The 15462-nt window shown below is 46.1% G+C and overlaps 1 protein-coding gene across 3 annotated transcripts in view; it reads left to right on the top strand.

Annotated features, from left to right (window-relative positions):
* vmp1 (vacuole membrane protein 1) overlaps positions 1 to 15462 on the top strand; it is a 63898-nt gene that overhangs the window by 42159 nt on the left and 6277 nt on the right. For all 3 annotated transcript variants that reach the window (XM_084331164.1, XM_084331165.1, XM_084331166.1), the window contains exons 7-9: positions 504 to 632; positions 8541 to 8621; positions 8867 to 8983. In XM_084331164.1, coding sequence (XP_084187290.1) covers positions 504 to 632; positions 8541 to 8621; positions 8867 to 8983 — 327 coding nt within the window. The remainder of the gene's footprint in view (positions 1 to 503; positions 633 to 8540; positions 8622 to 8866; positions 8984 to 15462) is intronic.

Here is a 15462-nt window from a genome sequence, read left to right on the forward strand (position 1 = left end):
AAAGATAAATAAAGTAAAATAGTGCAATCACAATACTGGTATAATAATAATAATAATAACTTCGTTTTATACAATTCTGAGGTAGGCTTACTCTCTTGGTAAACATTAACACCATACCATTATATGGTATTTACTGCACAGCCAGGCCAGCATATAACAACAATAACAAAATATACCCGGCTTGTATTAGGAGGCCGGCTTATAATTGCTTAGCTCAACAGCGCACCCGGTCATTAATAGAGACCCGGTTTTTAATTGAATACCGGTTACTATTAGAGGAATTACGGTATGTAGTGTTTAGTCAGTGGCGTTATATTATTTTCACTAAATTGTTGAGTTAAATTGGACATTTTGCCCTCATCCCATATCCTGCGACCCAGCTTGAAAACCACTGATTTGAAATAAAAATAAAAGCATCACCTCTGATGTACAGACTGCAGCCTGTTTTGATGCTAGTGTTTGGAACCGGTGCTAACTGTGTGTGTGCTTGTGTGTGTGTGTAGGGTGCGGGCACGGCCATCGGGGAACTGCCTCCGTACTTCATGGCCCGAGCGGCCCGTCAGTCAGGAGCCGACCCAGATGATGAAGACTATGAAGAGATGCTGAGCCTGGAGCAGGCCCAGACCGCCCAGGTTAGAGTCTCTTTCTCTCTCTCTCTCTCTCTCTCTCTCTCTCCGTGTCTCGCTCTCTCTCTTGAGAGCAAGCTGTCATACAAAAACAATATAGGAACAAAAGTCAAGAAACAATTTAAATTAATTAAAAACTGCAAACTGTGGTGAAATGGTTGGCTATTATAGATGAAAACTAACCAGTGGATACTAAAAGTAGTGAGTTTTAAAGTGCTTTGCAAAACATTCCACGTGTTTGGGGGCACAGAAGCTAAAAGCAGATCTTCCTAATTCAGTGCAAACTCTAGGGACCTTAAGCTTAGGACAATCAGCAGAGAGAGTGGGATGATAAAGACACTTCCTCTGGGTCACGATGCTGTCTTACCAGAGACGTTTCAACAGGACACTAACCAGGTCTGTCTCACGGTCTGTCTTACTGGTGGGGGGTCTTAACCACTACACCCTCTCTGGACACAGACATGTCTTACTGGTGGGGGGTCTTAACCACTACACCCTCTCTGGACACAGACATGTCTTACTGGTGGGGGTCTTAACCACTACACCCTCTCTGGACACAGGCATATCTTACTGGTGGGGGTCTTAACCACTACACCCTCTCTGGACACAGACATGTCTTACTGGTGGGGGTCTTAACCACTACACCCTCTCTGGACACAGACATGTCTTACTGGTGGGGGTCTTAACCACTACACCCTCTCTGGACACAGTCATGTCTTACTGGTGATGAGAGACATCAACATTATATGTCTCACAGAGACATGGCTCACGTCGACGACCCCAGACAAAAGCGTCTCTCCCTCGGATGCCTTCACAGTCTTACGTGCAGATCGCAACGCTGGCTCAGGAAAGACCATCGGCGGCGGAGTCTGCCTCATCACGAACAATTCCTGGGTTAATCCCGAGGGGGTGCAGGTCCTCTCAAACTCGTGTTCGCCGGACTTGGAACATCTTTCTATCCTATGTCGTCCGTTTCACCTCCCGAGGGAGTTCACAGCAGTCGTCATGACTGCCGTGTATATTCCCCCACACGCGAATACGGGAAAAGCGCTGGGCGAATTACACGATCATCTCAACAGACACCAGATCAAACACCCAGACGCAGCGATGGTAGTGGCCGGCGATTTCAACCAGGCCAACCTGAAGAAAGTGATGCCGTCCTTTTTTCAGCACATCACTTGCTCCACCAGAGGGAAGAACACACTCGACCACTGCTATTCCCCGTTCAAAGCGGGTTACAAGGCAGTAGCCGCTCCGCCATTAACGGGGTCCACAAGCTCGAGCGATCATGACTCCATCTTGCTATTTCCGGCATATCAACAGAGATCACGTGACACGACGGCAAAGAAGTGGACCGACGAATCAGAGGCCACGCTCAAGGACGTGCTTGCAGACACGGATTGGGATATGTTCATAGGAAGCGCCAGTGACGTCAGTGAACTAGCAGACATAGTGGTGTGCTACATAACAACAATAGCTGATGGTATTGTCCTCAGGAAAACGGTGCGGATTTTCCCAAACCAGAAACCGTGGGTGGATAGCACTATTAGAGCAGCTCTGAACTCTCGTACCACCGCCTACAACCTGGGTAGAGAGTCAGGAAACATGGAGGAGTATAAGGCTTCAGTCTATACTCTACGCAAAGCTGTCAAACTTGCTAAGAGGACATATGCTGACAAACTGGAGACACAAATGGCACAAAACGACAAGAGGATTATGGCAGGGACTGAAGACAATAACTGACTATAAAGTCAGCGCCCCCTCAATGGGGAGCGACGACGCCTCCCTCGCGGACAAGCTCAACACCTTCTACGCTCGGTTTGGTGTAGACAGTGGCGCTGCTGGCTCTCCGGCTAGTGACGTCACTGGCGCGCCGGCTGTTGTGGAGGGGGGGGGGCAACCGCGAGGGGGGGGGGACGCTCTCTCGTTGTCGGAACACAGTGTGAGAACTTGAAGAGCATTTATGCAGGTGAACACCAGGAAGGCTGCTGGCCCAGATGGCATAACAGGACGTATACTCAAGACCTGTGCCAACCAGCTGGCCCCTGTGTTCACCGCCATATTTAATCAATCACTGGCGGAGTCAGTGGTCCCTGCCTGCTTCAAGAGGTCTACCATCATCCCTGTGCCGAAGAAACCCTCCCCAGCATGTCCAAATGACTACAGACCGGTGGCACTCACCTCTGTGGTCATGAAATGTTTCGAGAGGCTGGTCAAGGACCACATTTGTGCCTCCCTCCCCAGTGATATGGACCCTATGCAATTTGCATACAGGACAAACAGGTCCACCGACGACGCGGTCTCCCAGGTACTGCACAGCACCCTCTCGCACCTTGACCGTCAGAAGGGGGGCTATGTGAGACTGTTGTTCATTGACTACAGCTCAGCGTTCAACACCATAGTCCCCACCAGACTGGTGGACAAGCTGATCGAGCTAGGTCTGAGCTCCGCCCTGAGCGCCTGGGTACTGGACTTTCTGAGCGAAAGACCCCAGGCGGTCAGGGTGGGGGGTCAGACCTCCAACACCATCACCCTGAGCATCGGGTCCCCCCAGGGCTGTGTTCTGAGCCCCCTGCTGTACTCACTCTACACACACGACTGTGTGGCCAAGTTCAGCGTGAAGTTCGCAGATGACACGGTGGTGGTGGGGCTGATCTCGGACAACGACGAGAAGGCCTACCGGGAGGAGGTTGAGGTACTGGAACGCTGGTGCCAGGACAACAGCCTGCTCCTGAACATTGGCAAAACCAAGGAACTGATCGTGGATTATAGGAGAGGACAGCAGGAGACACACACACCACTGATGATAAACGGGGCTACCGTGGACAGGGTGAGCAGCTTCAAGTACCTGGGGGTCCACATCTCAGAGGACCTGACATGGTCAACACACATAGGCACAGTAGTAAAGAAGGCGAAACAGCGTCTCTACCACCTGAGACAGTTAAGGAAGTTCAGAGTATCGGGGAAGATACTCCAGTCCTTCTACTCAGGAGCTGTAGAGAGCATCCTGACCGGAAACATCACTGCCTGGTATGGAAACAGCACGGCACAGGACAAGAAGGCCCTACAGAAAGTGGTGCGCTCAGCCGAGCGTACCACGGGTATTGCACTACCCCCCCTGCAGGTTCTATACAACAAGAGGTGCAAATCCAGAGCCTGCAGGATAATGAAAGACCCTCACCACCCCAATAACAGCCTGTTTCAGCTGCTGAGGTCAGGCAGACGCCTGCAAATCCCAGCTACTAGGACAGAGCGGCTTAGGCTCAGCTTCTTCCCCCAGGCCATCAGAGCCATGAACAATGTACATTGAGTGCTCAGAACATTGAACTGTCCACACACAAGCACACATGAACACACACACGACACGCACACTGTGCACGCTCACACACGAGCAGCCACTTAACACTTTAACATGAGCGGGCACACACTCATGTCGCACACACGCACACTTATGGCCAAAGGAAAGGACACTTTAAATTAGAATAACAGGAACAGTGTATTGCACTACCAAAGCTAACTAGCATGTCACACATGCGCTGTAAATAACTATGTACAGATACCGAGATGTCGCTCCATGTTACCTGCTACCTGTTACTGCACAATGTTGTTTCTTCTTTTGATTCTATTATATGTACCACTGTATTGCACATCGTTGCGGGCAAGACCACCCGCATTTCATTGTATACCTGTATGCCGTGACAATTAAAACTCTTGACTTGACTTGACTGGTGGGGGGTCTTAACCACTACACCCTCTCTGGACACAGACATGTCTTACTGGTGGGGGGTCTTAACCACTACACCCTCTCTGGACACAGACATGTCTTACTGCGAAAATACACAGAAGGTTAACCCTTTCACTGCCACACAACAGTTGGCAACCGTCGGTTGTGCGATAGTAAAGGGTTAACCTTCTGTCATGTGGCAGTGAAAGGGTTAAGAGTGTTGTTTCCCCACTCATATTTGCGGCGGCACACCGCGGTGATAAACACACAGAGAACCTGTCGAGCATCGTCTTCCTACATTGCCTGCTACTCTTAACGGGGCACTTCACCATTTTGCACATAATCCCACAAATCCAAAAACTCTAAACAGTTTTGCACACATTCATTTGGTTTGACAGTTATTGAGAGTAAATTAGTTTGAATATGGCCACCAATGATGTCATCGGGGACATTGAATCCTGTTGATTACAGCTCAATGAAATGATGAGGTAGCAGTCCCTATAAGACAAGGTTTAGCTATTTTCTCATCTACATCATTTCATTGAGCTGTAATTAACACATCACAGGGATTCAACGTCCCCGATGACATCACTGGTGGCCATATTCAAACTAATTTACTCTTAATACTGTAACTGTCGAGCTAAATTAATGTGTGCAAAACTGTTTTATAGAGTTTGTGTGGGATTACGTGCAAAATAAATCAGCGTTGTGAAGTCTCTCGGCTCCAACACTGATCGTATGACATTTAAATGGCCTCATCGGGTTGCATGCTCCCCATTCTCACCTCTCTCTCCTGGCCTCTCACCTCCAGCAACACCCTAAAGCCTGTGGGAACGCTGCCTGTTTCCTCTCTGTGCTGACAAACCCATCCTCACATTGATGAAGGTGCACGAGGAGGCTTTGCTCACAATAGTTAGGCTGCGCAAGTCCTATCCCTATACTTGGTTCAATATTATTAGCATGGCTATTTATACTCCTCTCGCCCACCCCTTCTCAAATTTGACCATATGGTATGGCCTGCACCCCTGTGAAGCACAGCTGACCCCTGCCTCTTGTCCACCTGATTGGTCCCTGGGTCATGTGACTTCGGTGAAAGCCCCTCCCTCCCTGCACTTCCAGTAAACGGCCTGCTGGGGAGTGAGTCACCCACAACACAACACCCCCTTTAATCATCCCGAGGCCCCGCTTACCCCCCTCCCTCCCTCGCTCGCCCCCCTCCCTCCCCTCTCTTTTCACCATCCTCTAATTTGAAGGACAGGCGGTGTTGTCATGGAGCCGTTCTGACGTGACTGGCAACCACTGAGATCAGATGCTGAGTCAGCAGAAGGGGAAATCATGATAGTCACGTGAAACGTCCCGGTGATCTGCTCTCGCTTCTCCGTGGAGGCTTCAGCATCATGTCATCACTTCTGGGATAAAGCCTTTGGTCCTCTATTGTCTTGACCGAAATATTGAGGAACTAGTTAACCAAACGCCCATTCTGTGTGATGAGGAACCAAATTTTACTCTCGCACTGTGCGTCTGAGATTCCGGATGTTCATGTGGCACTGGACTATTGTTTTTTTTTTAAGTGTACAGAAACCTTTATTTCAATTGTTGATTAAACATGCTCCATTCAGGAAACTCAGAGTAACTCCCTGGTTCTCATGTGAGCTATGGGCTTTGTTTAAAGAAAGGAATAGTGCCTGGTCTCGTGCCAGACGCTCTGGAGGCTATTATTTAAACGAATCGGAAAGAAATGTACTTCTGCTGTGTCAGATTATTATTTAGACCAAATGACTAGGTCATTCTCAAACCCAGCTACCTTTTCGGAAAATAGTATACTCAAACTAAATCAAAACCACTAATTCACTACCCACACATACTCATTTTGATGACTGTTTGGTTTCTGATAAGAATTAAATGTGCCTATAGCCTTTAACAAACATTTTGCCGAACATTTATTTGAAAAGGTTTCCTCCGGGCCTCTTGTTAATGATGATTGTGTATGCGCCATAAACCGTGCTTCTCAGTTCCCCTTTCAGCCCTTCTCCTCATGGTGTACTTAAAGCATCACAAGCCATTAATACCAGGAGTTTAACTGAAGGACAAATTGGATTCCTTTTTTTTCTAAAGCTGTCCGCTCCAATTATCACTGAGCAATTAAAGCATATATTTAATCTTTCCATCTTAACAGGCAGATTTCCTAATGTTTGGTAAACGGCCCATGCGATTCCTTTGCATAAAGGAGGCGATGGAGATGTTTTAAATAATTACCACTCAATCTCCAAATGACCCTGCTTAGAAAAAGTCCTGGACTCTTTGTTAAACAATCAACTAAAATCATTCCTTTCAAGTCACACTATAAAACACATGTTCATTCCGTCAATATATAGACTTGGCACCTGTTGCATGACGTCACTCTGGGAGTAGACGGGTGAAACTCATCAGTCATTATTTCATTAGGCATATATGGGCTATAATTAGTAAGATGCCAAGAAAACATAATTATACATGATATATACATGGGGCATGGGGTTGTTTGTCATGTTCAATCATGTTCTGTACATAACCCAGTACCCATTGTCAATGTGCGTATCGTTAATATCTCACTAAACTATTATTAATATTCAATATTCTTAACACTTTGGTTGCCTTGGGTTAAATTCATGATATACCATAGGTTGCCGGCTCTATTTGTCTATGGAGAAGTACCCCTTCTTTGCATGGCTATAACTTTTTACATTCTATTGCTACATTGCCATTATTAGGGCCCATTCAAAGTCCTATATGTATTGTTCATTGTGTAGCAACGTTAAACTTTTTCATTCACATATTCATAGTAAAGTATGGTCTAATGTATAAGTATGTTTTCATCTCTTTCTGCAGCTTTCTCCAGAACGTGATATATAGCCCCAAATGCATTATATTGATGATGCAATACAGTTTTATGGCAATCAGCGCGATATAAAAAATTCCAACTAGACGTACTTCTAGAAGTTACTACACGTCATCTGATGTTGACCGGATGGGCTAGGGGGGCGTTTATAATTCCGTGGGCAGCGTTATACCAATCATCTAATGTGGGTCAAATGTTGATAATAGCAGTTAGTATCGAAGACGGTAACGTTACACGCTAAAACTCACCCCAGTCTCCGCGCGCCGTTGGGCGATCATCGTAGAGTAGAAATCTTATCATTATGGGATGTAGATTTACCCGGTCCATCTCCAGCTTGTATAATGGTATATACGTCCAAATCATGTTGTTTATCGAGTTATTGGCAATCGATCACTGTGTATTGTGACGAGCTAGAATGCCGGGACCTATAGCGAGTGCCCGGAAGTAATACGGACGTCCAGCACAACCTCTATGCCACTTCCTGTTTAAGCGATTGCGCCGATCGGCCACCAGATGGCGCTCCTGAACCGCCAGAGAGCTCAGTGGGTCCTCCTGGTGGATCTCAGGCCAGCGGAGGGGACATATGAATCCGATCGCAGATTTTTGAAATATTGATATAAGGACGCTGTACAGCGTCCTCCGGCAACTTGAGCATGGCCGGCAATGACGTCTAAACACGTTTCATGGCAGCCAAAGTGTTAACAATACTGATACATTTGCTAGCTGAACAGATCCCAGCTGACTACCATGATTATTATAACAGTTCTCTGTGGTGATTATGTGTGTCTGATGCTAACCGATTTGATAGGAATGTTGGTGTAAGACTTTATTTTTTTTTGCTTATTAATTTCTTCTTGCCCCTAAAGGCATCATTGTGTGCAAGTTGGTGAACGTTTCAATCAAATGACTGAGACAAAAATCCAATCTTAAATTGTTGCTAGTTTTATTTTAACTGCCCCAATTAACTGGTGAGATGTTTGGTTTTGTGCCTATTGAGTTACCTCCTGCATGGTCTGATATCCACCATGAAACCACAGACATGCATGGTCTGTGATCTGCACCATAAAGCCACAGACTCGCGTGGTTGGAACTGGGATCAAAAGACGGAAGAGCCCATCACTCCTCTGCCAGAGATTATTCACTCGTAGGGTTGCCAAGAGAGAAAGATCTGAGATCGCATTTAGATGCTTGACATTTATTGCACCACATACTGCTTACGGTATCAAAGTCTCCAAATAATGAAAGACACGTAGATGTGTCTTTGATTATCGTAGAGATTGTGATGTTGACCTGTGTTCAACTATTTTTGCAGGACTTTGTCACAAGAGCAAAGATGGGAGTTCAGAACATGGTGCAGAAAGTGGGATTCTTCGGGATCCTGGCTTGTGCTTCAGTAAGTTGACATCGGTGTGAAGATTTTCACAACAGAAAGTGTATTACCAGTTATCATATGTATGACCAGTTATCATATCTAGCCAGCAGAGTCCCTAGAATTAAAACATCTCTATTATTATTTCTTATTTTTCCTTTTCTATAAATGTTATTGTCTATATTTCACATTTGAGAAATTTCTCATCCAGAGCAACTCATGTGTGTGTTGAAGTTGAGCTGAACGTTGATGGATTGTTTGTGGTTCAGATCCCCAACCCTCTGTTTGACCTGGCTGGGATCACCTGCGGACACTTCCTGGTGCCCTTCTGGACCTTCTTTGGAGCCACGCTGATTGGCAAAGCCATCGTCAAGATGCACATACAGGTACAGTGCTTTCTGGTTTCATCCTTTTGGAACTTCTCCATGAAAGAAATATCACTACTTTTTTTTATTTTTTATTATCTTTTTATAGATTTAATTTTTTTTACAATAATTCAAGTAACAAATACAATTAAATAAAAAGATGAAATATAATCAAATAAAATATAACATAAGTAATCAAGGCATGGCACATGGAGGTTGGTGGATAATCGGAGGTCCATGAGAGGTTCCCAAGTTCTAAGAAATACGTCCTCCTTGTTCTTCAAAGTATATGTAAAATCTCACTTCTTTAGTAAGTGAAGTCACGCAGTTGGACCAGGTTTGGTCTGAACAAGAGAAGACGGCAAGGCCTGCCCATACAAGCGGTTCTGGTCAGGCACGGCGAGTGCAGCGAAATCTGTAAAAGGCCAGGGTCTCATCTCGAGAGCATAAAACGTGAACGACACAAATGTAAAACGGTGCCCAGTTACCTTTCTTGAATAAATGTATTTTTGTTATTGTTTTCTCTTATCCACCATGTTTAAACAAGGTGTCGTTACCTCTCACAACCACAGGGTGCCAATCTGCCATAGTGCAACTATGAAGTGGTTGCAGGAGACGTAAAGCTTACAAACACGCACATTAGACACACCAGTACGCGCACATTAGACACACCAGTACGCGCACATTAGACACACCAGTACGCGCACATTAGACACACCAGCATGCGCACATTAGACACACCAGTACGCGCACATTAGACACACCAGTACGCGCACATTAGAGACACCAATACGCGCACATTAGACACATCAGTACACACACATTACACATCAGTACGCGCACATTAGACGCACCAGTACGCGCACATTAGACACCAGTATGCGCACATTAGAGACACCAATACGCGCACATTAGACACATCAGTACACACACATTACACATCAGTACGCGTACATTAGACGCACCAGTACGCGCACATTAGAGACACCAATACGCTCACATTAGACACATCAGTACACACACATTACACATCAGTATGCGCACATTAGACACACCAGTACGTGCACATTAGACACACCAATACACACGCATTAGACACACCAGTACACACACATTAGACACACCAGTACGCGCACATTAGACACACCAGTACGCGCACATTAGACACACCAGTACACACACATTAGACACACCAGTACGCGCACATTAGACACACCAGTACACGCACATTAGACACACCAGTACACACACATTAGACACACCAGCACGCTCACATTAGACACACCAGTACGCGCACATTAGACACACCAGTACACACACATTAGACACACCAGTACGCGCACATTAGACACACCAGCACGCTCACATTAGACACACCAGTACACACACATTAGACACACCAGTACACACACATTAGACACACCAGTACACACACATTAGACACACCAGCACGCTCACATTAGACACACCAGTACACGCACATTAGACACACCAGTACACGCACATTAGACACACCAGCACGCTCACATTAGACACACCAGTACACACACATTAGACACACCAGTACACACACATTAGACACACCAGTACACACACATTAGACACACCAGCACGCGCACATTAGACACACCAGCACGCTCACATTAGACACACCAGCACGCGCACATTAGACACACCAGCACGCGCACATTAGACACACCAGCACTCGCACATTAGACACATCAGTACACACATTACACACCAGCACGCGCACATTAGACACACCAGCACGCTCACATTAGACACACCAGTACACACATATTAGACACATCAGCAGCACGCTCACATTAGACACACCAGCACGCTCACATTAGACACATCAGTACGCGCACATTAGACACACCAGTACGCGCACATTAGACACACCAGTACACACACATTAGACACACCAGCACGCTCACATTAGACACACCAGCACGCGCACATTAGACACACCAGTACGCGCACATTAGACACATCAGTACACACATTAGACGCACCAGCACGCTCACATTAGACACACCAGCACGCTCACATTAGACACACCAGCACGCGCACATTAGACACACCAGCACGCTCACATTAGACACACCAGTACACACATATTAGACACATCAGCAGCACGCTCACATTAGACACACCAGCACGCTCACATTAGACACACCAGCACGCTCACATTAGACACACCAGTACGCGCACATTAGACACACCAGTACGCTCACATTAGACGCACCAGTACGCTCACATTAGACACACCAGTACGCTCACATTAGACACACCAGTACGCTCACATTAGACACACCAGTACGCGCACATTAGAGACACCAGTACGCTCACATTAGAGACACCAGTACGCGCACATTAGACGCACCAGTACACACACATTAGACGCACCAGTATGCGCACATTAGACACACCAGTATGCGCACATTAGACGCACCAGTACGCGCACATTAGACGCACCAGTACACGCACATTAGACACACCAGTACGCTCACATTAGACACACCAGTACGCTCACATTAGACACACCAGTACGCTCACATTAGAGACACCAGTACGCTCACATTAGAGACACCAGTACGCACACATTAGACGCACCAGTACGCACACATTAGATGCACCAGTACGGTTATAATCCTGTGCTGCTTGTGACTGAGCAGCTTAACTGCAGCAGCAGGAGCTCCATGGTAGATTTAGAAGGCGGGCCAGCGCTGCCTGTTTACCCAGCTGGTCCAGGGATCAGAACCACCTTCTGGTCCTAAGCCCACTTCTCTGGGGTATCACCACTATGATAGTCATTAGACAAGATGGTCAGGAAATGGGGCGGACATTCGTATCTCTCAGGAATATACTAAATACAGGATAGTATATACGGTTTTTCATTTTATATCTCGGGTCTTTTCTCTTTGGGTTTTCACCGACATCTGACCTCAATGTATATGATGACTAAACAATACATAATATTCATCATTCATTCACATCACTTAAAAACAATATGTATATATATATATCATGGAGCTAGCATAATTAAATTTTTGGCTGTACCTGATATATTGGCCTGCCGCCATAAGCAATAAATCGATTAATTGCCGCGATAATTAAAATGAATGCAATGATTTTGACGGGCGCGATTAATTGCTATTTGCGCGTTTGTTTTAATGAGGCGGAACCAGTGCCCCTTGTCAGTCACTGTCCGTGTTCGGAGGCGGGCCGCTGGCTTTACTACAGAGCACAGCACAGGAGCTCCGTGGGGCAACGCTACATAGCTTAACTACATTTCTCAATAGTGTTGCTCCTTTTAACCAAGTAGCGTTATTTGTAGTGTAACGTTAGAATAACACAGAATAACGTTAATACAATTACATGCATCATTGTTTACAATGAACGGGTGGGGCTAGTCAAAGGACTGGAGACGGGGACAAGTTAAACATGAATTAATTTATTATAACAGGTCGTTTTCGAGTCGTGCTGCAGTGCCTACGCACCACAGCTATTCTATTATATACTGCTTTGACGCTTCCTCCTCATCGTTGATTGCCTGTAGTAGCTGCATCTAACGTTAGTAGCTAACGTTAAAACTAAAAAACACAGAACCGGACGAGACAAGTTGTCGGCTAGGATAATCACAACAATACTTCCGGTCCGGTCGGTGGGCTTCAAAATAAAAGTCTTAAACACCGGAAAAGACGGAGCGGTGGGCTTCAAAATAAAAGTTTTGGGAAATAAATGTCTCAAAAAAATTCTCTAACCGGTCGCAATAATATCGCTTATCGCGATATTTTTGGGGGCAATTAATCGCCCAGCAAAATGTGTTATCGTGGCAGGCCTAACCTGATATGTACCTGAGCTGAGCTGTACCTGATATGTGATATATTTTTCACCCTGATGAAAAGGGAAATATTAAGTCAAATAGGTGATCAGCTTTGATAAATCAATTAGTTATGTTTTTTTGGAGCCAGGAACACTGTTTACTTAATGTACTGCCCAGTTTAGCCAGGCAGGGAAGAAGATTATTTATTTTTTGATCCACTTTTTCTCCTCCTGTTTTTTGTGTGTTTTTCTCCCATCCCAATTTAGTCGTTATGCCAATTCCCCCCTCCCCTTCCTGGTCGTTGCTCGCATCTGCCCCCCACTGGTCGGTCTAGGGAGCCCTGAAGTCTATCAGATGCTTCCTCCGAGACATAGGAGACAGCCAGCAGCATCTTTTCACCTGCCAGCGTGGACTCTCATTGGTGAGGTGTAACGTGTGGGACTGGGAGGTCACACTACCCTCACCATCTCCCTCCCTCGCTGTGCAGGCGCACTGACCGACCTATAGGAGTCGCTGTTTACAACGACCAGAATACCACCCCACCGGCTTCCCTCCCGCTGACTGCCAATTCGAGCAGCCGGATTCGATACCGAGCGCTTAGTCCGCTGCGCCACCCAGCCGCATGGAAGAAGATTATTAATGTAAACTTGGGTGCGTGTTGCACCCACCAACAACAATACAAGAGAATAAAGGGCTGCTGGGAAATAAATAAAGATAGATTTAGACACATTTCTTTGCACAAAAAAAAACTCCACAGATTCAAGGAAGTTGTATAAAATTGATGAAAAGATACCTAATATGTCCCCTTTCTAAGATAACGTGGGGAAATGTACCTCCTCAAGCAATACATTATAGCATATCATTGGAGTGATGATGCCAGACTAGTGGCCATGTCAGTGTTGTCAGCGATGAACGGCAAAAGGAATGTCCTGGCTTCCGTGTCGTGCATTTTACACTCTGAAGTTACATTTAGAAGTTCTCAATTGCAGAATTAAATATAATCTTGGGTACAAGTGTCAACAAATTATTAACATGTTATCTTAAATACACACACGTGTGAGAAGAGGGGTTTTGTCTTGTTAGTCTTATGGGCCTTCATCCATATCACACACGGCAGTGGAAAAGGTCAATTGGAAAAACACAGGAAATAAAAAGGAAGTCATTATAATAATATATATAAAAAATAATTCATTTATTTCAGTTAAATTCAATAAGATTATCTACATCCTGACTAGCACAAAGGTCAATTTGTCCAAGTAGCCTGGCCAAGTAAAAGGCTCCATTCATAAAGTTTGGAAGGTGATATTTAACCGTACTCCTTGGATGAGTCCAAGTGCATGACCTGCTCGGTGCTTTTTATAAACCAAATGATATGTAACCAGTCCATTCAAACACCTTTGAGCCGAGCGGTGGATTTGACTGTACTGCTAAGGCATTCAAAGGCCAAAGGTATCATGATTACATGTGATATTTAACGGAATATTGCCTATTGTAGTTATTTTGGGGACTCTTGAGGTCATGGATTTGACTATTTATTAAAAAGTAATTTTTTTTAATTTTATAAAGAGTAGCACAGATCTTAACCCCCTAAAAAGTATAAAACATGGCACTTCAATAATAATAATCTAATCCACTGGGTATGCATTCTAGGACATATCTCTTGTCCCCTCAACAATCTTGGAACCTTTTATCCGCTGCTTCACAATTCAGCACATTTTTCTAAAATAAAATCTCTCCAACTAATCATGTCTGAGGTGGCCTGGATCAAGCTCTTCCTCATCATGTGTGGGCGACTCCTAAATGTGGACTTACGGTTCACTCTTTCTGCTAGCATACTATTCCACCGGGGGCTCCGGAATGAGTTTTGAGTCTTGGGACGCATCCAAACCATATGAAGTGGCAGCAGATGAAAGGAGAGAGAGGGAGAGAGAGACTATAAGAAGTCTTTAATGGGAACCATTTTAAACATACTAGATCAAATAAAGCCTCTCTTTAAAGTGCATTGTTGAGTCTGCCACACCAATGACTAATCTAGACCCAGCCGACTGTGACTGACCGAGTGAGTCGTCCTAAGAGCTAACGCACCGCCAGACCTACCCCCCCCCCCCCCCCGCCAATGATCTCACCCGACACAGCCTCTCCGACAAAGAGCTGCTGGGGGGGGGGGGGGGGTTAGGGAGGACGCGGAGTGGACATGAGAGGGTAGGAAATGGAATGGGACCGTGATGAGAACCCTGCGGGGGGGGGGAGGCTTTGTTGTGCCTCCAACCGCTCTCGGACCTCACGTGTCGCATCCTGTCTGGGCTTGTCCAGGGGAGCGTGTGTCACGCCGCTCCGAGCCCATGGGTTACATGACCGCAGCGGCTCTCTGACCCCCAGCCTTGGCGCCCGCCGAGCCACACGAGACCCCCACGGACCAGGATTCAAACCTGGCTTGTTTCTGAGACCTTCTCCCCCTGCCCGTCCCACCCTCTCCCCCCCGTAGATGGTGTCTCAGCCAGAGGGGCATGTGTCACGGTTATCAATGCCCCCCGTCTTTTGTACAGTGGCAGCCTCAGTTCCCACGTCCTGTATGTCTGGACGTCTGTCTGGCTCCGTCTGAGACGAGAGCGTGACGATGACTTGAAACCTGATTTATCTCCCTGATCTCTCACTGTCTCCCCCACTG

Source organism: Notolepis coatsorum (genome assembly GCF_963971535.1).
Source record: "Notolepis coatsorum genome assembly, chromosome: 1".
Lineage (NCBI taxonomy): Eukaryota > Metazoa > Chordata > Actinopteri > Aulopiformes > Paralepididae > Notolepis > Notolepis coatsorum.